Source organism: Megalops cyprinoides, chromosome 2, assembly GCF_013368585.1.
Source record: "Megalops cyprinoides isolate fMegCyp1 chromosome 2, fMegCyp1.pri, whole genome shotgun sequence".
Taxonomy (NCBI): Eukaryota; Metazoa; Chordata; class Actinopteri; order Elopiformes; family Megalopidae; genus Megalops; species Megalops cyprinoides.
The window spans coordinates 59,617,602-59,640,994 of record NC_050584.1 but is presented as its reverse complement, the minus strand read 5'-3'; the positions used below and the strand labels follow the sequence as shown (position 1 = coordinate 59,640,994).

Below are 23,393 nucleotides of genomic sequence, written 5' to 3'. Positions count from 1 at the left end.
GAAAAATGCATGTCAGACGCTGTTCTCGGTGACCCCCCTGGTAAATGCGAATCGAACAACGCACCCAGAAGAGCATTCACGCTCTAGACAGCGCATGAATTTCATCTGCTTTTTGGTACCCCGGTGTGGACTTCGTGCATAACGACTGGAGGCATTCACCTCTGCAGTTCTGTCATCAATCACCTTTTTAATTCCTATGTCGAATGTATGCTGCACTGTGAAGGAATGTGTGCTTCGCTTCATTGCTTTAGGTACTTATCAGCAGTGGATTATGGGCAGGCAAAATAATAAAGGCAAAGAATGCGGCATCTGGCAGTTCTCCACTCGGCCCCTAACGTGTGAAGCTCTTTACATTTCATACTCAGTCCTGCAGTTGCACACGAGCACTCAAACCAGCGACGGCCTACTTCTCTCCTTGTGACAAGGAATTAAACATGACACAAGTACAGGAGAGGAGTCTGTTCAATCCAACTTCTTGGCATAGGCACATGTCTTTGGAGGTGGGGTTTGAGGAGTCGGGGGGGTGGGGGGGGGTGGGGGGGGTGGCTTACTTATTTGATGGGCACGCTGAGCAGGAAGGTGCCCCTGAGCGATGGGGGAATCGGGGTGGGGGTGGTGGTGGGGGGGGGGGGGGTCACCAGGGAATTGGGGTAATGAAGAGAAAAGTCCTGTTTCCTTGGTTTACCCTTTGCCCCATAATGAGTCCTCCTGACACCAGACGGCAGTGATATGACACATTTGGCAGCACGGCAAATTGACCTGGGATTTGCACCCGTGATTGACAGTTCCTCAAGGCTCTTTGTCTCTCCTCGTGCTAAAATAAGGGTGGAAAACAGACAGGCGCGACAGGTCTGGGATGGTAATTTTTCGAGTAATTTTACTGAGCGCGGCAAATCAGAACTATGTTTCAGCCATCAGATCTTAAGATGGTGGAGCCTGAGCAAGACTCAGGAGGGGGGGGGGGGGGACATAAACCATTCAGGATGAGGAAAGCTAATCAGATTGGGGAGGGGAGGTAGGGGGATGGTGAAAGTAAACCAGACAAAACTAAACAGGGAGCTGACCCTAGAACGAGTGACAAAATTAGCATTAGCATTAGTGCTGGATCTCAGAGATCGTGGGGGGACTGAAAAAACCCAACAACAACAAGAGGAAAGTGCCACCTGAGGTGGATTGCATACTGAGTGACGTCATCCATCTGTTCTCTCCATCTCCTCTCTCCATCTCCCCTGTCCGCATGAGCTACGGCCGATTGCCACCACGCATCTCACTAATGCAAATACACACATGACTGGGCGCACATCTACACTGCAAGCCTAAAGCCTTAACAGCATGCTGTTTACATATGCCGCTATATGAAATATTCCCCCAAACACTCCGCAGTACAAAAACAGACCAACCGTGGGTTCACGAACGACTGTGCGCCAAAAAAAAATTCACGGGCGCGCCGACACAATTCAAAGAGGGGGAAGGAGTGCCTTTGTGGTTTGTAACGTGTGCGATGCACGCATAAATATGATTCTCTCATTGCAGCATATTTAAATACTGTGTCTGCATACACACTCATAATGAAACCCCCATCCGTGAAAACAGAGAACACATTTACATTCGCCCACTGACATATTACTCAGGTCATTCGCTGAGGACCCATCAAATGCTATTGCATTTCTTGCTCTCTCCCTGCTGGGTGGGTGTTGGGGGGGGGGGGACGGGCCTATTTCATCGTACAGGTGTAAATACAGACAACCCCGGCAATTTATTCCCCCGGAGCAGAGAGCCGTGACACGCCGACCTCTCCTCTCTGACAGCCAGAAATCAAATCCTTCCCTCAAAATGTGAGGAGATTCGTGAGAGCCGGAGTGAGGAGGGAACAGAGCGATCCCATCTCTGTGTTTACGAGTGAGGAGCCAAACACCAGCCGCAATTAAAGGCCTTACAGTCCGACGCCTTTCTCTGACAAAACCCTAGCCAGTAATAGATCTCGAGGGTGTCAATTTTCACTCGGCGCCTCATATGCAGTTAACAACTTGAACGTCGAATTTCACCCAGCTTTGCTCTGTACAATTTTCTCTTTCTCTCTCTGTTAATGATTTTAAGATAACTCAAACGAACTGAAATTAATCAGTCATGAAAGGCCACCTAATGCTGTTCTCAGAAAAGAAAAAACATCCGCAGTCAATTTAACATGGATACGCAACTGGGGCTTGAAATTAATTTTAAATTTACTAGATAAAGTCAGTTAATATTTCAAAATGCTCAGAATATCTAACCAAACGTTTTCCCAGGGTTCCAATTTTGTGCTGTGCCTCCCTGTCTCCCTCTTAAATAAAACGAATAAAATGAGCCATTCATTAACTCAAACATTTGAAACTCACACATTTGCCTCTCACCACAATGGCTAATCCTAACACAAGCAGTTCACACTGTAATGGTGTTTAAGCAAGTGCTTATTTTATGTACAGTGTGGTGTTTCTAATGCAATATGACCACTCAAGCAAAATATTCATTAAAACACTGACACCGGGTAGATAGTGTTTTTTTTTTTTTTTTTGGACACGTTGGCTATTTCGACGATGTACACATCTGACTAATTAAAACGTTTGTCCTCTAAACACACCGCTGTTACCGCGGAAGATTAATACACAACGAAACGACAGCGCAATTACCGCACAAAGACCTCGGTGTTATCAGAGGAGGATTCCTCCTGCCATCTTCCGAAAAAAAACCAGCCAAACGGGCGCACGCCGAACCCGCAACAATAAAACCTGACAGACACGGCACATAAAGCAAATAATTACATCCCGCGGAAAGAAGGCCCGGCTTTGAATTACAGCCCCCTGCACTTTATCACAGCCATTCCCCCGTTTACACCCACAGGAGAATAAACTGTTTATGGGGCTGATTTTTTTTTCCCACAATGCAACAGACTCCCGGGCTTAGTGTATAGATAAATCTGGCGTCGGGCTCCGGTGGGGTAGTTTTACACGTGTTTGAGCCGTTTCGGCTTTGCAGATGCTCTTTACAGCGGAGTTACAGATCGGGGAGGGCTCTGGGAACCCCAGCGGAGAGGGTGAGTGATGAGGCCTCTGGGAAGATGAAGGAAGCGTGCCGCCATCTCGCCCACAGACGGATGGCGGCCGCAGTTGCAGCTGCCACTCAGCAGGGAGGCGCTGGCGAGCTGTCAGGGTCGAGAGGAGGAATGGCGGTCTCCTTTCTGGGGGGGGGGGGGGGGGGGGGGGGGGCGCACCTCCCTACCCCCCCCTACACTCAGCACCTACAGCCCGTGCCTCTCCTCACAGGAATGACTTTGAAAAAGGGCGCCAGATCAGGAGGTTAACAGGCGCGGCCTGTCTGGCGAGACCCGGCAAACGCCCCTTTCGGTTCGCTGAAAGAACCTGTGTGTTCAGTCTGTGATTTCCTTTTCATGACACACGCAGGTATGCTGTTTCCCGCGCTGGCCAAACACCCAGATTAATGCCAACCAGGTGAATGCTGGCGGGAAGCCTTCCCGCGTCCCTTTGAAAGCACACCTTGCTTCACCTCGCCGGAGTGTTTTTATGTGAACTCTGTCTTTTCCTTGTCTTTCTCGCCTCTCCGAATAAGCTGATTAAAGGCGGCTCCCTTTTTCTCCCTGGCAGCCCCCACCCCCATCACGGGCACGCTGGCTGCCGCCACTGCAGCCGCTCTTGTGTGAATATTAAGTGCTGGATTTGCGTCAGGGGTTCGAAATTGGAAATCACAAGTTTGACTAATCAGCTTTGGCTCCCCCTGTTCAGCAGCAGGGCACACTCACTGGGCCTCTAACTAACCCCCCCCCCACCCCCAATTCGCCTTTCGGCTATTGAATAAAAAAGCCCGACCTCTCGGCCACCCCTTCCCATCACCCCCCTCACTCCCTTGCGCCCACTCCCTTCCCTTCCCAGTCTGGGGATATAAAATAAAAAAAGGACCAAAATAATAATGAGCCCATTAAAGAAAGCGGGGGGGGGGGGTAGACGAGACAGCTGTGCTGATCCAGAGGCGTCCAACGAGCGCTCTCGAAAATCAGCGCTTTATTGAGCGGCCTCATTAGGCCTCTTTCAGAGCCGGTCGGAGCTAGGGCAGCCCTGCAGAAATTATAAAGCACAGCCTGACCCCAAGGTTTAAGTGACGGTAATTACCCAACAGTGCTATGACTCCGCATTTAACACCAGCGTATGGGGTGGGGGGGGGACGGCGGCTGATGATTCAGTAATATTCACAATGTGGTCGTCAAAAACCAAGTGGAGTCTGGTACCGCTCCAAGTCGTGCCACGGGACTTCTCTCCTACCCTCTCGGGGTTATAAAATACCTCTCATTACAAGCAAGAGTCCTGTTTTACACTATAAATAAGATGTTGTGACACACATACATATATATATATATATATATATATATATATATATATATATATATATATATATATGCATAACAAGGGGCAGAAATGTAGCATAGTGGTAAGCAAGGCTCGTAACTGAAAGGTTGCTGGTTCGATTCCCTGCTGGGACACTACCCTTGGACAAGGTACTAACTCAAAATTACCTCAGTAAATATCCAGCTGTATAAATGGATAACATAAAAACTGTAAGTCGCTCTGGATAAGAGTGTCTACTAAATGACAATAATGTAATGTAATCGGATGTATCAACCTCCACTATGAACAATAAATAAAGAGAAACGCACTGGATCTAAGTTATAAACCATGTCAAACAAGAGAAGACACGAAGGGTTTCCCCTTCTCTTTCTCCTCAATATGCCCAATAATGTTTTTTCTGGGCAGGCCTCTCAAGTCTGCTGCCGTCATCATTCACTCCATTCACTTTCTCACGCTGCCAGATAAATTTGCTGAAAACTTACAAGGGTTTCAACAGGGGGTGGGGGCACATGCAGTGATGAAAGTAATCAATGCAGGGAACTCATTACCGAATCCATCCTGCTTTCCTTCCCTCTCTCCCGAGGCTGTGGTCTTAAGCCTTTCCACCTGGTGGAAGAAGAAGAGATAACCCGCACCGAATCGCACGGTCCTTTTACTCCCGGCTCCCTGCACAATGAGTTATGCAGAAGAACGAGAGGTGTTTTTTTTCCATTCAGGTTTTTTTTTTTTGCCTTTGTTCTGTGCTTCAGGACCTGTCTTTTCTTTCCCCTCCACTGTCACACTGTGCAGCTCGCGGGCGAACTGACGAAACCCAGGACCGGTGAGAATGAGGCCCTTGCCAAACGGCTCCATTCAAACTGCTCTGGCAGCCGTGGACCTTTGCGTGCAGCTAGCAGCCGATGAACAATCCAATCTGCTTGTGACACTATCGCTCTCTCCCTCTCTGCCGAGCACAAAAGAACAGCAGACACACGAGCAAACCCACTGCCTGGATGACTACGAAAGAAAATGATAATTTATACCATCAACCACCCCCCACCCCCCCCAAAAACAGACACTAAAGGACAGAAACCCCATAAAGACAATATTGTTTTTAATTGATATCCCCAGTAATAGTGAAACATGGCCATTAACCCCTACAGATGAGGTGGAGAGTGATCTCGCCAAGCTATAATGAACGCCCCTAATGACGCGGCCGTCCCATCCTTTACGTTTTATCGCTGCCCTGGGAGTGGCTGTTTCCGCGGCGACATCCTACCCACCCCCCAGTGGGCTTTTTATCGCCGTCGAAGCCCGCTCTGCTCACCAGCTCACGCGGCTGTTATGCTAACTGATGAGGGCCCGCATCAGGACGGGCCCAGGTTTCGGTGTCAGTGAACGTTCTGGAAACAAGCTTCCCTCGCTACCGCCGGGCAGCCGTAAAAGAGTGGGTGGAGGTGGGAAAGCTCCACGGGGCTCCGTGAAGTTCAGCAAGGCAATCCGACTCAATAAAACCCCCAACTTAATGAAGATGCCACTGTTAATTAAGCTGCTCCTTTTTTTAAAGAGAGAAATAACGTTTGTGGACCCGAGCGGGGGGGCAGGGTTTCTGAAATGCTGTACTATGGAGGGGGGAGGGGGGTGGCGGCAAGGGGCAATTTCTCCAGACTCCTGGCTCCAAAGACGTCTGCGTTGGCTGCTTATGACATCACCCCCGCTGTTTAAGGCGGTCAATAACGAGGCCTGCCATCGCTCTGTCGCAAACCACTAACGCAATTTTTACAAGCAATTTCGTGTCATTAAAAAGCTGCCTGCCTCCCTATTTTATTATCTGCTCTGTGAAATCCCTTACCCTGGCTCAGGTTCTGCGATAACCACTTTTGCTCGTCTCTGTTGGCTATTTAATGCTGTACTCCAGAGCCCTGGAGGGGCCTAATGCAAGACCCCAATTTTGGCTGGGAGTCCTCTGTGGACAGCGCTCACTTCGTGTTAGTTTATTTGTTAAGGTGGCCTCCTGCGGAGAAGCCGTATGGCATAATCATGTTTCATTCAAAAAAAAAAAAAAAAAAAAAAACGGCTTCTGTTACCAGGAATTCACACCCTACCGGCCAATCCGAGCGCTGCGTACGAGATGACATCGCATCAACGTCGGACAGATGTCTGGCTCGTCAGACGCCCGGGAAATCCTCTTACGATCAGACGTTGTTGAATCAGTCGCAATTCGTCACTTTCTCCCTCCGCCGATTCACGAGACGCCCGTCCTTTGTGCCAATCGCGAAAGGGATCTGAGAGATCCGACTCGCTGTTTGGAGCCGGTTCAAAGCGGAGGATCCGGACAAACAAGAGCGGGGGGGGGGGGGTTGACGAAGGATACAGATACCGTCCGTAAAAATAGCAATCTAATGCTATTCTTTTGACTGATCTTACAAGCTCCTTGGCTCAATGGTATGCGCAGTAAATTTAATTAGGTTCCTGCACACTGTGCCCAGTCTCAGATTAATATAAACTCTTCATCCGGCTTACAGGATGGCGTCTCGCAAAAAAAAAAAAACAAAAAAAAACCCTCAAGGTACCAACTCGCGTAACAAGGGTATTAAGACAATGTGGCCGTGTGTCAAAAGAGACATCTGTTGGGCATATGTATATCAGGGATGTTTTATAAATAAAAGCTCGGGGTGGATCACTACCAGGAGTAGCTGAAGTGTGTTTTGATCAAGGCGGCAGGGTAGTCAGGAGTGACAACCTCGAGGACGCTTTGCGCTTGGCTCCACGCTCTCATTATCTTTGCCTTTCGCAAGAGCACCACGCCGCAGCAATTGTTTCCTAAACTCGTATTTTTCCAGCTCACTTCAGAGTCCACTTGGAACTGCTGTTCAAAAATCAAACAAATTGGGACGTTTGAGGAAATCAAAAGAGAGGCATTCCGCTCGGCGTGGAACACACTCGTGCAGACCTGTCCCCCCCCCCCCCCCCCCCCCCCCCCCCTCCCCTTTCTGGCAGCTCCACCATCAGAGAGCATGCTGGCTGATTAGGAGACCGCTATGATAATACTGACTGATTATTACAGTACTCAGGGACAGAGAGATGCCCCAACGAGCTGTGTTCACATACACACACACACACACAGACATGGATAGGCTCACACACACATACACAGACAGACACACACACAGACACACACGCTCTCACCCAGCGCAGGTAAATCACTGTGAGGTTTTGGTTTTAGGAATCACAAAGCCGGGGACGGAGGTCAGGTCTTTGGCAGACAGGATGCCTCATGTTTCAGCCAGCTTATTGCTGTAATGCGCTACTATATTTAAATTTGTTTTTTGCACCTGAGCTCACACACACTCACACACACACACACACACACACACACACACACACACTCACACACACACAGACACACACACACACATAGACACACACACACACACAGACACACACACACACACACACACACAAACACTCACTCACACACACAATCCCAGCACAGCAGTGTGGCGGAGGCAGCCGGAGATCCCATAGTGGAGCGCTTTGTGTTTTGAGTGGGGAAAGTATCATGACTGCGCACGAGAAGCCAAGTGCTGGGGGGCCTGGGAAGGCCAGCGAGTAGCGCTGCCAGGGAACAATTAGAACAAAGTGAAACAAGCCCTCCTCTGGCTGACAGGCGCACCCCGTCCGCAGAGTGGAAAACATTCGGAGGGCCCGCGCCTGCCAGCGTCCATCTGCCTGTCGGAGCGGGGGGGGGGGGGGGAGAAGAGAGCGGCAGGTTTCCTCTCACAGTGCGCTCAACGGCCAACAGCACGGCAGAGGCTGGGACCCAATCAGATCACTCGATATGGTGATCAGGAAGAATCATGGGATAGGTGGGGGGAGACAGAGAGAAGGAAAGCGGGAAAGAGAGAAGGAGGGAACAAGAGAAGAGGAGGAGAGAGAAGGAAAGAGAGAAAGAGAGGGAGAGACAGAAAGGGGGAAGAGATAGAGAGAGGGAAAGAGAAGAAACAGAGAGAAAGAGGGAAAGGGGGAAGCAGAGAAGGGGGAGAGAGAAAGAGAGATAGAGTAGGAAAGGGGGAAGAGATTGAGAGGGAAAGAGAGGAGGGGAGAGAGAGTAAGAGAGCGAGAGAATCGAAGGGAGAGATCAAGACTACTCAGAGAGTCAGGGCAGCTGCGGAGTGTGATGTCCCCTGTCTCCATGATCACCTGCTCCTCAATCACATTTATTACAGGCGCTATTTTTGGCCACTGTGTGAGTGCCACGCATACAGTATCTAAAAATGTCGCCAAGGATGTTTGTGGCGGGATCCATGATTTGGTTATGGAATTGGGTTATCCATCATGTGAAAACTGTCAACGATATTACGCAGACATGGCAGACCAAAGGAAAAAAGGTCCTACACAAGAGACCTCTGGCTGCTGTAATAGGAAGATTTCCAAAGCTTCCCCTTATCAAGTCATGCTATTAAAGTGATAACTCTAGGGCAATTAGACACTGGACCTTTTGGCATTAATAATGTGTATCAATACGTATGCTGTAATAGGATATAGCGGCAAAACATGTGGGTTCATATAAGCGCCACAGGTCTGAATGCATTCCTATTCAACTGACTTTACATTACATTAGTGTCATTTAGCAGACCCTCTTATCCAGAGCAACTTACATTGGTGACAATTTTGTCCATTTATACAGCTGGGTATTTACTCAGGGAATTGTGGGTTAAGTAGAGTACCCCAGCGGAGAATCGAATCAGCAAACTTTCGGTTATGAGCCCTGCTCCTCACCGCAACACCACACTGATGTATTTTGACGATAATTAAACAGAAAGCCAGTGATTGTGGGAAAACCATCTTTTTAAATATTTGGAAGTACTGTAAGACTGCAATCCAATGAAACCATCATACTGACTGATCAGAACACCCCTCACGGTGTGGCAGCTCATTTCCACGAATGCATTTGCAGTGTCACCACTGGTCTGCTGGGAGGACGCCCCCGTTTCCCCCTGACTGGCTTTCCAGTGTCGCAGGAAGAGACACCTCCTGCGACACTGTATCACAAACCCCTAAAGCTCCTCAGTGGGATCGACGGCTGTAGACCCCCCCCCCAGAATTGGAAGAGGATTAACTCTCTATTTACTCTGGCTGATTGCGCTGACTGAATTGCCCTTTGGTACAGTGCTTTGCCAATCTTGGGGCACTGGGCTGAATTTAAATTCGATTCCTCTTTATCTGCCCCGCATACGCATATGGAATGAGGCTGACATCCCCTTTCATGTCCTGCTGGAATTCATTAGGACTCCAAGGCACTCAGCGAAGGACGTCGATTAAGCATACATAAAAAAAAAAAAAAAAAATTATATATATATATATATATATATATATATATATATATATATATATATATATATACACACACACACACATATATACAGTGGGCGATTCCCCCCGTTAACGACACACAGCCCTGCACTGTGGGGCAGGGCCCTCCTTCAGGGGCTGTTTACTTTTCTAAATGAACGGAGTGGTACAAACAGAGAGCATAAATTGCCTCCACCCCACCACGTCTCATCTTATATATCCCAGAGGGCCCCCTCTCGAGCTGGGGGGGGGGAATAAAAATGAAAAGAGACGTGGGAGATAATTCACTCGCTTTGCCTCCCAGACGCTCGTCCTATCACGCGGCGGGACGGGAGATAAGGCGCGAGTTTAGCGCATTAAGGCCTTTGTGCTAACTGCTACAGCGCCAGCGCCAGCGCCGTCTGCGATGCAGGAGGGTGTCCAACTGCGCGCAGAGTGCGCAGCTGGAATGACGATGAGCGATGGCGAAGGAGACGCCTTAACTACAGGTGGCTGCACAAGTGCCTGTCCACTGCTGCGCCGAAAACAGGTGATGCCGGTCCAGGCTGAACAGCAACTCGGTGCCATTCTGTGAGGCCTTATTTTTTACAGTAAGATTCCTGGAAGGACATACATATAGCTAAAGACAAACCTTACCACTCAGCACAAATAAACTGAGATCCAGGAAAAAAGAATAGACAAAAAACAGACAGAAAATACAGGCTTGGCAGACAGAGGAAAGCACTGGAACAAGTCACAACACCCAAGCGATCTCAGAACAGTAAACTCCCGACGCCACAGTAAGTGACGAATAAATCAGGGGTAATTCGTTACTACTGCAGAGCTGCAATTAACATAATCTAACCAGGCCCTGTTAAGAGTACATATCTATTACCGCACTGCAGAAATATGAGTTTTTCACTCCCCCAAGACAGATGAGAGGGGGAGATTAAATGCTTACAATGTATAAACAGAAGCAATAATCTCCACTCGCTCATTTATGTGCCAATGAATTATGAGCAGATTTAACCGACGGAGAGCGTTAAGAAATGTGAGAGGATTCAGAAAAAAAACATGACAAATTGCTTCGGTTACAGTATGTGTATTCATACATCCTGCTCCACATGTTATGATAGATTTTTATGGCCTCTTAACAGCACGAACGGCAACACGTCAAACTCATTTTCACATCAGGCTCATGTCTACGCCTTCTGTGGAAATGAAACAGAAAGCCACTGCTTCCTGACAGGTCTGTAATTTATCATGAAAGTTTAAGATGGAAGTGTGGAGGGTTTTGTTCTGTTGCAGAGGGTGCCTCGTGAAGCGAAGTGCTCTCAGATACGTCTTTTCCCAGCGTACAGACACGACAGCGATAACCGTCGGTCTGGCTCCGGCGAGGCGGTGGTAACGGGGGGCGCTTGCAACCCAGGCAGGAGAGGAAGAGGACGGTCTGCGGGGAGGACCCCTCCGCCGGATGAAGGCGGCCCAGCAACAGACTAGTGTTAGTGGAGGAGCCGGCACCGAACGGGGGCAGGAAGTGACATTACACCAGGCGACAGCTGAGACTGAGCCTTGGCCGGGGTGTGAAACGCGTCCTCGGCGGGAGATTATCGCCGGCCATTTCGCAACCTCCGCCTCCCTTGCTGACCCCGATCGCACCACACACACCCTGCTGCCACCAAACTCTCACCTGACCACACTCTCCTTCAGCGCACCCAGAGACAGGAATTCTCTTTCTTTTCTTATGGCACAAGGGTGTGTTTAAGGTTGACTGTATGAAATCATGAATACTAGCCTGGGGGCTATGTTCATCCTCTACATAGAGCAGCAGTGTAGCACAGTGGTAAGGAGCATAGCTTATAACAGAAAGGTTTGATTCCTCACTGGGGCACTGCTCCTGTACCCTTGAGAAAACCCAGAATTGCCTCAGTAAAAGTATCCAGCTGTAAAATGAATAACATGTAAAAACCGTTACCTATGTAAGTTGCTCTGGATAAGACAATCTGATAGATGACATTAATGTAATAACATCCCCATAGATGATCCAGTTATGATGCGATTCTGCTATACACAAGGTTACAGCATCGCAGGTCTGTGCATGCCTCACGTCTCCAGCACCACACCCGTCTCTGGGCTCAGTAAGTGACAGTAATTGTGATGCAGTCAAATGCAGAGCACGGTGTGTTAAAGTCAACGGTTCCTTTCACACTGAGGTTGGCACCTGTCAGTCTGAAACTCCCGACGAGGTGCCAGTGCACCTCACAACCAAGCCGGTTCAAACCGCATTCTGATGGCTGCCTTGTCAGCTGTCCATCTCATGACATCCGATTGCCACCGTTAACTCCTGATACAATAACTTTACATCCTCCTTTTGTCAGGCTGGAGTCTGCTCATTCACTCACACACACACACACACACACACACACACACAGTGTCACTATCACTTACAGACACTCAGAAGAGCAACATTTGACAGAAGAGCAACAAAAATGTAATGCTTGTACAAGCAAGCATTACATTTTTTCCCCCACTCTTAAAGTATATATTAGGAGGCATTTGGCGGTCATTAGTGAAATTACTGAAAAATTGGTGAAAAATATTGGGTCAGAGTAGAAAAAAAGATGGAAACATGATGTTTAAACACGTGTTACTCAATGCTAAGGACATAGCATCACAGCGGTTCATTTGAATGCCTCTCCCATTTCCACTTCATAACTCTGAATATCATATGTTGACCAACTGTCCTCCAAACAGCCACTGGGGATAGAGATTGTTTTTTGATCTGTTGGGCAAATAGGGATTATTTTGGCTGCCTTTGCAATTGGGCCTTCCTATAAGCAAACAAAGAGTACATGGTGTGAGTCTTAGGAGCAGATCAGGATGAGTGAAGAACAGGATTAGGATTTTGATCTGAAAGGAAACAAACTTCACACAGTAACACAAGATTCTGCCCCTATTTCACTGTTCCACATTCAGCGTTCGGGACAAAAGCAACACTTCCAGAGGCAGTACTGAATTTAGCAATTTAGCCAGGTCCGCTGAGATCATCCGTAAGTGCCCTGCTATCGTCCCGCGGCGCGACAGTAAAACTCGAGACAGCATTACGGAACGTATTCATGGCTCTCTGTGGAACTGCGCGCTCATATCTCACCCACTTTATGAGATCTTGGCTCGCTCGTTTTAGCTTTATGGTTACATTAAACTCCTGATTGGGGTACAGCGGAAACCAGATCAAGAGCACATACGTGTATCTGCGGTGCATTTTATGCAGCTGCAAGCTTGTTTTCTTTCCTGACCATCAGTGAGGGGGGAAAAGGCCTGTAATTTTGGAGCGAGAACATGACAGGACTGGGGTGTATTGGATACACCCTGCACACACATGTGCACACACACACACGCACACACCCATGGACACACACACACACCAGCTCTCCATTATGCAACTGCTTTATTAAATACCACGCTCAGTGCCCAAGCCAGGATTAGAACCAGCAACCCTCTCACTGTGAGATCAATTCTGTATCCACCACACCCCACCGTTGACATCAGAGAAACAGTTTCTACTTCCTTTACAGAAACTCATCAGACTGTTTTTCCTCTCACTCTAACTCTAATCTCTTTGACAGCGCAGTGAAAGTAGCAGGGCAGGGGGTAGCTGCACTACATGCAATTCCATATTACATATTCAGTAGACTAATATTATGTCCTATTCTGTTATAGATGCACCACATATGAAAACGGAGTCCTTAGACTTCCAATGCTTTCAGAGAGTTCAGCACAATGCTTTTAGGATTAGCCTTGAATCATTGTATTAAACATAGACAAGGTTCAAACAAAAGCCACGAAAAATCCCATTCCCCTCACTGTCCTTACCAGTATGAATTTGATCCCATCCCACTCCTTTATCCAGCCAGCTTCACAATTAGTAGCATTGCTTCCTTTTTCCCGCCACCATCCCACAGTGCACTGCCTTCAGCCTCTAAAGTGGCCATCATGGCTGCCGCAGGGTCAGCTTTGGCTTTGGATGAGCACTAGGCGCATTATGCAATAGAAAATTAAAGGGAGAAATATTCCAAATTTCCCTGTATGGGTGAGAAGCGGTCAAAAGGCAGTCATACTGGAACCACAAAATCATGGGCACAGTGCATAGAAACATTATGAAATAAGGAGAGCGGGTCATTCGGTACGTGGGGATATGTAATTCCGACTTTAAGTATAGAGTGTATCTAACACTGTCTCAAGCCTGGCCTTGAATCCTCTATGGGTCACTGCTTCCACTATGAATCCTGGTAAGCTGTTCTATGCATTAAATAGAGATGAGCAGAGTAGAAAAAAATTCATATCTACATTCACTTCCAGTGTCCCATCATAAAAATGTACTTGTTAAATACATTTAATAGGATACACATGTCTTCTGTGAGGATGATATCACCTAATGATCATATGTGGAGTTGTGAACCAAAAAAGTTAAACGAAAATAAAATCAGTATAAACATCTTTACGATTTCATTGAGGTGGTGTATTACACATTTTGCAGTTTTTGTTAATGTGTGGTTTCAGTGTATGAGAGAAATTAAAGATGGTAGAACTGCCACTCTTGGTTAAGTAATGAATGTCACTTTTTAAAAATAATGTTAAGATTAGCCTGCTTCCAAAGGAAATTTAACTTCATAGCCATGAGACAAGTCACAGAGATGCTCTGTGGTTACCAGCTAAACCAATTTCTGACTACTTGTCAGTCACTAGTTCTGCTTGAGTGAACAGTGATGACTGAGGTTCTATGACATTCTGTGTTCGTACGTCTAGCAACAACATATCGCTGTTATGTTTCAAATCAGACAAAAGCTTATCTAAGTCTATTCACTGAAACGTCTGAGGTCTACACACCAATGGATCAAAGACAGACAGCGTGTTTGTGTCAAGGTTTGAGTGTGAATAATTTGCATCACAGTCACAGAACTACACCACTAAAACGGACACAGTGTGATGACTTACAAGACTTAAATAGACTTAAAGTGAATAATATTTAACATTATTCATTTAGGCTGCTTGGAAATGTACTTAAGAGAATCAGATTCATTAGCATTCAAAAGGCCATTTGAGCTTCAATGCAACAAGAAGTTACTAATTACATAAAGAACCTGTCTATTTTCGATCTGTATTTTGCACCAAAGTAACCCACCCACAGTCCTGGACACTAGTATGGGGCATTCATCCCACACATTCTACTAAGTGTCATCTGCTACAATCCAGAGTTCAAATCAGAACTCTCCATCTTGCACTTTACGCAGAGTCTTTTTCTAGAGCACGGCTTTTCTAAAAGGGGTTTCACAGGCAAACATACAAACAGCACGATGATTCTCGGGAAACTCAGCCGAACCAACTTCTGAGGCGAAGGTCAGATTTTGGCACCTCTGCACTGAGTGCATGACCACCAGTATCTCACACTTGGCAGTCCAGGTTTCATTTTCACGGGCAGCAATCCATTCCAGCACCCTTCAGCGGACCACAAAACCTCCCCTCTCAGAAAGAATCCGCTCAGTTTTCCCCGACCAACAGCAACAAGGCAACTACTGTGCAACGCTAGAGGTCATATGATAATCAGATGTCTCCAGCAACAATACCCTTTAAAAAAAAACTGGCGATAGTACTAATTATTATGATTTTTTTAAACGGAGGGAAAAAATTTTCAGAGTGTGGCTGGTCTCGAGTGCAAACACAAAACATAAAGCGTGTTGTGGGAGCCGCTCTGCCCCGCCGGAGGCGGCGGGCAGAATGGGGCTTTGTTTTTTTCGGGACGTGACCTGTGCGTTCATGAGGAGAGGATGAGTACCCTAATTACAGGGGCGAGACAGCGGTATCAAAATAATGACCGCAAACAAACGGGTGAGACAAAAAAGTTAAGCAGATTCTGCAGGCACAGGGACCATGGTAGCAACAGCATTCAAAACACAGGACGGGTCTCCTCTTCTCCACCACCACACCAACATCCTGGCACACTGTCCTGAAGAGGAGTCCCAGAAAGCGATGCCTGAGATACAGATAAAACCCCAACTGTATTCTCTAACTGTACTGGACTGTAAAAGGTACAGAGTGGTTTAGAGGCAGAACATAGGGCTGTTTTTCAGGGGAAGAAAGGCTGGGGCCAGTCGGTTTGATTCCATTAGAACATGAGGAAATTCCCGAAGCACAGAGCTGGAGGGCTGGATAACACATAGCAGGTGTGAGACAAAACGGCTTGCCTTATTGATTCCCGTTATCAGGTTACATATACTGTAGACTGTTCCGATAAAAGCTTATTTACATAGAACAAACGACGGAAATGTTTTAATTTCAACTTCCTGTATTTGACTCCTACCACACTGTGAGTCTTTGAGGAAATAAAGGCTCGCAGCCGTGCAGGAATGCCATAATTCTGAGAATTACTTCAAACCTTGGAGTATTACTGCAAGAGGAGACACACGTGCATATTACCGCACTACCGTTAGAGACAGCTGTGACTGACAGCAGAAACTGGGCTCCACTTCCTGTCCTATGACCTTCCAGCAGGAAGTTCATTTCCTTGTTATCGCTTCAGACGTTTTTCTTTTCGGTCATGTCACACAGGCACGGCGACACTTCAAAAGGTGTCTCTTTTTTTATTTTGTTAAACGAATGCCATCACTCTTTCAATCAGCACTTTTCACAACCAGACACAAGAACATTTAACCTTGAAAGGATAAAAAGAAAAAAAAAAAAACTATATATGGTTGTTAAAAACCTAGGATTTTAAACTATATCTTATGTATGAAATGCTAAAAATATAGTTCTAAATAAATGTTAAAAATGAGAATTATTGTTAGTGTGTTTTTTTTTTTTTTTTACATAAAAATGAAGGACAAAACTGAGGCTGGCAGCATATGACTGCCTGGAATCTGAATGGATTTTAAGCCATTTTACATTATTAATATCAAAGGCAAACCTTTGAGCTAAAAAATGAATGCACATAATTAATTGGATGAGCAAACAAAGGCGCACACTGTCAAGAATGCCAAATACTCACTGAAACAGGCATTCGCAAGACATTCGCAGCTAATCACTGAACCGCTCAGAACAGTGCAGTACATTTACAGAGACTGGGGAGTGTTTATTTCCAGGGAGTTGATTAAGATTTTTCAATCTCAAAGAAGTGTCATACCAAACAGCTCCATAATTCAGTCTTTTCACTGCAATTTTCCACCAACGGATACTAATCTCAGTAAGTCATTCTTAAAATAAGACGTAGGGACAATGATATAGAGGACACACACACACACACAGAATGGAGGTCAGCCACAACCACAATCCTAAACGCCGTCTGCAAAAGCAGACAGTGCAGGACCACAGCAGAGATTTTACAAGACCTCATCTCATTAGATAGCACACTGGATCATTGTGAATCATCGACCACACATTTGTACTCTAATTACTGAACTGTGCAACTGTGGTTTAGGTCCAATGTATCGGGGTTTCTTTGAGCCAACTCAAAAATAAAAACAACTGAAATATTACATGGCTCCCCTTAGGCCCTAGTGGTTGGGTAGGGGGAGGCCACACCCACTTACACCTTTCACTGTCTCTTTTCTGAGTAAAGCGACTGGACGGCGACTTTGCTCCTCCGTAACCATCCCACGTCTCTGACCTCTAAACTTTTGAATAAAACCTACGTCACTGACCACTGTTATATGGAAAAACTCTAAAAGTACCAAACCCAGCCAATGATTCAGAAGATAACATTTCACATTTCACTCAACAGTCTCATGGATATAGACAGGAAAAATCCCTCGTAATGAAAGCTTTCCGGTGGTTCCTTGGACCACAAGATGCTCATTCTGGGCCGTAAAACATGACTGCGAGCATCTGTGAGTGATGACCGTGAACAACCGGGTTAAAGCCCAGACTGCTGAACAGCAGTATGCCCTGCCGAGAGGAAGACTCCGCCCCCCACCCCGACCACACGGTTGCTCATCTCCTAAACCACATAACAACAGGGTACACCCTCCAACACTCATACTGGGCACTCCTGGCAGCGATAGCTTCCACAGACAGGAGTCTCGAAGTGGAACGGGGCTTCTTCAAAAGACAACACCGAAAGCATCATTCGAAATCTGCACCCTCGAGAGGCATCTCACCGATTTGTAAAGGCAAGATATTACAGTGTTCTTGCTGAAACGGGACAGCTTCCAGCCAGAAGAGTCAGCTTTTGGCCCATGAGTTGAAGTCGCTTCGCCTACAAACGCTCTCATTACAGGGAAAAACCATTTCAGACTCGTCTGAGAGTTAACAGTGCATCTGCTTGCAATTAGGTTCCCCATGCAGCCAGGATTTCACAAATCTGTGTTTTCTCCCAGAAATGCAATAAACACAGGATATAAATAGACATGCTATCACTGTGAAGAAGGAATGAGATAATTACCACTAACTGACCGACATCCAAAAGTATAATTGTTAATCGTGTGTCACTCAGGGGTACTCACCATGTTTGTTCAAACTATAAACCTAAGAACACTGGTTACTCAGAGGATGACACCCATTATTCAATCCATTTCAAAAATAACTACTGTTTTCGTGTTTAGTCACACCAAGACAAAATGAAAATCAGGCTCAACATTAAGCTTGTCTTTATAAGGCTATACAAAGCATCTGTAACCCCTTTATAGCATAATATTACCTACTTATAAAGCATTGTCAAATTGTTGACAATGTCATGAGAGAAACCATACAGTATGCTACATTATGCTACACTTAACCATATCTAAGAAAATGAGCACAGAAGCTCTGCATATCATAACGGTTGATCATTTCACTTTAGGTCTTGTCCTGCTTGCAAAAAAAACAAAGCATTATGGGATTTGATCAAACCCTTTGACTCTAACCTGTAAATGGTAAAATCCAGCTATGGAAATCAGGGCTGTGGTATGGATGCAGTTGGCCCTGAAACGGTAACACGTCTCTCTGTCACAGACTGAGAGGTTTATGCTGCTGACAGGTTACAGTGAACACGGCAGCAAACAGGGTGCTTTTCTTCCCCCCAACAAAATCAGCCAGGAGCCAGAGCTGCTCTTTATAACCCTCCATACACTCTCTCAAGCCCTCCGTCAGTTCAGGCTTGTGTGGATTAGAGCTGTTGGGCAATAAAGCATAAATCGATAGAAAGGCAGAGGTAATTCTCTCGCCCATCATACTCTTCCTTATCCCCTGCATGCAGTCACCTTTCAAGCCTCTTTAAGGGCCCTCAGGTAGCTCTTACCTGCGGGCTGCCGTGGCCCCCTCGCACCTGCTTAAACAGAGCCCGACTTCAGCAGAGAGCGCGGACCCCCTTTCGACAGACACGCCCGGGCTGCTGCTGCCGCTGGCATACAGATTATCTGAGGAAAGGCAACCTTTCTGCATTTACAGTGCAGTCCAACACCAGCAGGCCTTTAAGGCTGTGCTTATAGGCCTCCTATAAACATGGGAACCCGGCCCTGACAGATCGAGGTGGGGGGATTGGGGGAGGTTGGAGGTTGAACTGAACCCCGCACCCACACACACACGCACGCTAAGCCCACGGAAAGGTCACTCGTGCAGCGTGAGTGACATGTGCCACTCCTCCCAGCAGGCTTAGTGTGAACCCCGTGACTCCGTGCCATGTCTAAGGGGGGGGGGGGGATCACCTTGCATTATTAAATTCCACCACCAAATGCTGCTACTGAAAGACCTCACAAGGACGAAAAAGAAAAAGAGAGAATAAGGATGAATTCATGAGAGAAATAACAGACAGGGTCGTGAAAGAGAAAACAAAATGAAAGGCACGTGTAGAGGCACATAGAGGAGTGATTTTCGGTTCCTCCTGCGCATGTTTTAATTATAACATCCGCTGAACCTGGACACACTAAAGGTTTCACTCACCTCAGTGCATTAAACCCAACATGACTTCAGCTGGCTGGGGGCACGGGAGAAACTCACTGCCACAAAAAGTGCCCGAACGACAATACAATATCTGAGACACACAGCATTTCCGATATTACTGGGATTTGCTGTGATTCAGGCCTTTGCTGCTTACAATGTAGACCTTGAATAATAATAAAATAGACCTTACCATCAGCAATTTTCAAAAAGACCTCCCAAGCAAGAGTAAACTTTGTTTTGAAGCCAGAGACTTATTGAAGTCATCTTGCTCGGTCACATCGCAAAACAATTGAAAGTGAAACAATTCAAATAAAAACTCCCTTTTTTGTGCATGTTCTAACATCAAATATTTACGTTGACTAAGGTAATGATGACTTTCCTCTCTGTGGGCGATACAGACGAGTTGACACCGATTCAGTGTGCCTTCTGACAAGGTGTACGGAGGTGGAGGAGGATTTGACATGAACCAGGATAATAAAAGAGACAGTCCGTTATTAAATTTTCACACCCTGAGAATTATTGATGGTTTATGCAGCTGGCGAGACCTGCTCGGTGGAGGCACACAGGGAATGCAGAGATAAAATCTGATTAGAAATTTCTGCTGATTTTTTTTTTTCTGCGCTGTGGGCGTGAGGACTCTGAAAAGAACAGGAATAAAAAAACTGCCTCTCAGTGAAAAAGAGATGTTAAAAGAACACTACAGACACACTCCTCCCTGCCACCCCCCACGCTGTGTCCTCCCTCCCAAAACGAGACATGGCAAGCTAGTGTCGCCCCCTACCTGTCGGCGGAGGGAGGCCGGCCGTTGCGGGGCTTGTTGACCTGTGCGTACACCGCCTCTGGGGATTGGCTGCCGTCCCTGGGGCTCGGTGGCTGATTGGGCCCGCTGTCGATCGAGGAGTCCAGGGAGCCAATGCCAGCGTACGGGTGCTCCTCGTCCGACCCCAGCATCCTGTTGATGTCCTGGATCTCGGCGTAGTCCCTCTCACGCGCTTGCCTCTCCCGGATCTCTCGGGTTTTCGCCTGAATCCTGCGAGACAGAGAAGAGAGACAGAGAGAATCACCAGTCGCTAATGTCAGTGAGAGGAGACAGAGGCTTCCTGACCCCCAAAAATGGGCGGGGATGTCATGATTTTATCAGTGACTCACTGATTTGAGCCAATCATTTGAGTCATTCTGACCAGGTACTGACTGAAAATGCAGCGCAGCTCCTCCCATCAACACGGGATAGAGGGAGCACTCACTCTCTCATCACAAACGGACACAGAAACGTGTTCGTTTATAAAACATTAAATACGACAATATTTCTACTGGCGTATAACCACACAAAATTTCAGTACCTTCTTTAAAAAGGACATTGCAGAAACTCACTACACGGTAATAAGACGTTTATGGAGAAGTTGATGAAGTTTATCCAGCTGTGTCATCAAGCCACACAGTTCATGAACCCTTGTTGGCTTATGAGACATATTGACACAACATGGAAATCTAATGTCTACTTTAGTGTAAAACGGATATCAAAAAACTTCTTAAAAAAAAAAAAGAAAAAAGACTTCTACATTCAACAAATTCAGACCACACTGGCTTTTAGCTGTATTTCAAACATGTATTTAAGCCTCAGTTATAAGCGCCCTGCCCTCTCACCAGTAGGCTTCTTTCAATGCTTTCATTTACCACAGAAAAAAAAAAAAACAGAGATAGCATGCAGCGTTATTCAAATCTCTGCCTGTCACTAGCAGGGGATCTTCCTGAATAGAACCAAAGAGGACTCTCGGGGGTCCTTGAACGAGAAAGAAAACAAGCCTTTCTAATCTCCCTCCAAAACTCCTTCCCTTTTGCTCGGGCTAATTCTCCAGCACCACCACTTCTGAGCAGCAGAGACACAGAGGGCCTTCCGGCTCCTTCCTGTAAGTTCCAATGAATGGGGCCTTTCTGAGACAGCATGGTGGTGAGGTGTGTGTGTGTGTGTGTGTGTGTGTGGTGAGGGGGAGCAGATATCCTGGAACGGGAGAACTGTGGTTTCACTGGGAGGACTGGTGAGGACAGAGGGGGGACCCCCTGCTGGGTGACCCCATCCACGGCTGCCACTCCGTTAGTGGTTCCAGATGGAAGACACAGTAGGGGGGGACACCCCCCCCCCTTTTTACACACACGCACACCCGTTCTCACAGCGGTCCAGCGGGTTGACCCGTGTCTGCGGGGACGAGGAATGGCCCACCTCGTCTTTCCGCTGCCAGGGGTCGGCAGTGAGTGCCCCCCCCCCATCTGCTGCCTGTCAGAGATGACTGGCAGGTCTGTCGCTGGTAACAAACTGTAGCTGGTATCTCTGGAGTCTACTACATTCCTATGCATGTAATGATACTCATTAAACATGAAAATAACTAATTATATCTATATGGAAATTAGTGCGGTATAGCCTTTATGCACATTTAATTTTAACACTCATTTACATTTTATATGTAATAAAGTTATTATTGTGTGTGGTTGTGGTGTGGTGTGGTGTATGTGTAAGTGAGAGTGTGTTTGTGTGTGCGTGTCTCTGTGTGTGTGATCTATGCATCTTTTACGAGGACATGATGAAAACCTGCCTTGTATCTATGTGTCGATGTCATCAGAAACAGGACGGTATAGTGAAATATGCGAAACTGCTGAAAACACTTTCCATTTGCTCTCCACACTCACTGATGTCATACCTCTGCCAGGAAGGTCACATGATCCTATGAGGGGGTTTCCAAAAACCTAAGGGGGGAAAATGCCTGCAGCTCTTCTGGGCAAATATAATTCATAAAAACAATATCTCCAATGAAATAAGATAATGGTTTCAGTAAGAATATAATCAGAAATAAATCTGGGCCCTGATGCCCAAAAAGAAAACGAACGGGGGACTTCCAAAAGCAGCTAATGAGTAGCGCTCCTAGTGGTCAATACAGATACCACAAACATAGAATAGAAGTGGATTAGTGTTGTACCCCTACAATCTTGCTGCTACAGAAAGCCTGTAACGTGTGAGAGAAAAGTACTATAGTGTGATTTAAAGTGCTCGCCTATGGATTTCTCCTCTCAAGAGCAAATCATTCGTGCATCTCACCATGCGTCACTGCGAGGTGTTCCATTAGCACATCTCCCTGTCTCAGATCAAGAATGGGTCGGCAACACACCATCGACTGCACCGCCGTCTCTCGTGGTTATTTCTGCTGAAATCATCACTGCCCTTCCTATAAGTTACACACACTGTCGTTTCATATAGAATAATGGAATGACAATCTATAATATAATGACTGTGACATCCGGTTGTATGCGCTTGGCTTCCCTTAGTTTCAAAGGCAGGTTGCACTAGCTAACTTGTGGTAGGGCTTGAACAGCGTTATGCCTGGTCTGACACTGTTGCTCATTCAACTTGAATGGATACACTGCTGTTCTTGTGCTGGAAGTCGGCTCTGGGTAAGAGCGCCTGCTAAATGAACATAATGTAATGTAATGACAACCCCGTTGTGAACGGAATCATATGGAATGACAACCCCATTGTGCGGAGATGTTACATCACACGCGGTTTGATTTGATTTTTTGAATCTGAATGTAACTGTCGACGAGCCTGCAGCACAGAAGCGTCTGAGGGCTCCTTCTCGTCGCCGATGATTTTTTGCTCCCCTCCACGTCGCTGTGGGGTCTGAGGGTGTGCAGCCTTCAGTTCTTCATGGGGCATTTCCCATTCATCAGATGGCACAGAGCCCCACTCGGGCTCCCTTTTACTCCATTAGACAATTAATGGGCCAGCGT

The 23,393-nt window shown here is 46.7% G+C and overlaps 1 protein-coding gene across 1 annotated transcript in view; it reads right to left on the bottom strand.

Moving 5' to 3' along the window:
* LOC118771410 (partitioning defective 3 homolog) overlaps positions 1-23,393 on the bottom strand; it is a 357,648-nt gene that overhangs the window by 55,320 nt on the left and 278,935 nt on the right. Inside the window, exon 22 of the mRNA XM_036519397.1 lies at positions 20,398-20,646. Within this exon, the coding sequence (XP_036375290.1) occupies positions 20,398-20,646 (249 nt within the window). The remainder of the gene's footprint in view (positions 1-20,397; positions 20,647-23,393) is intronic.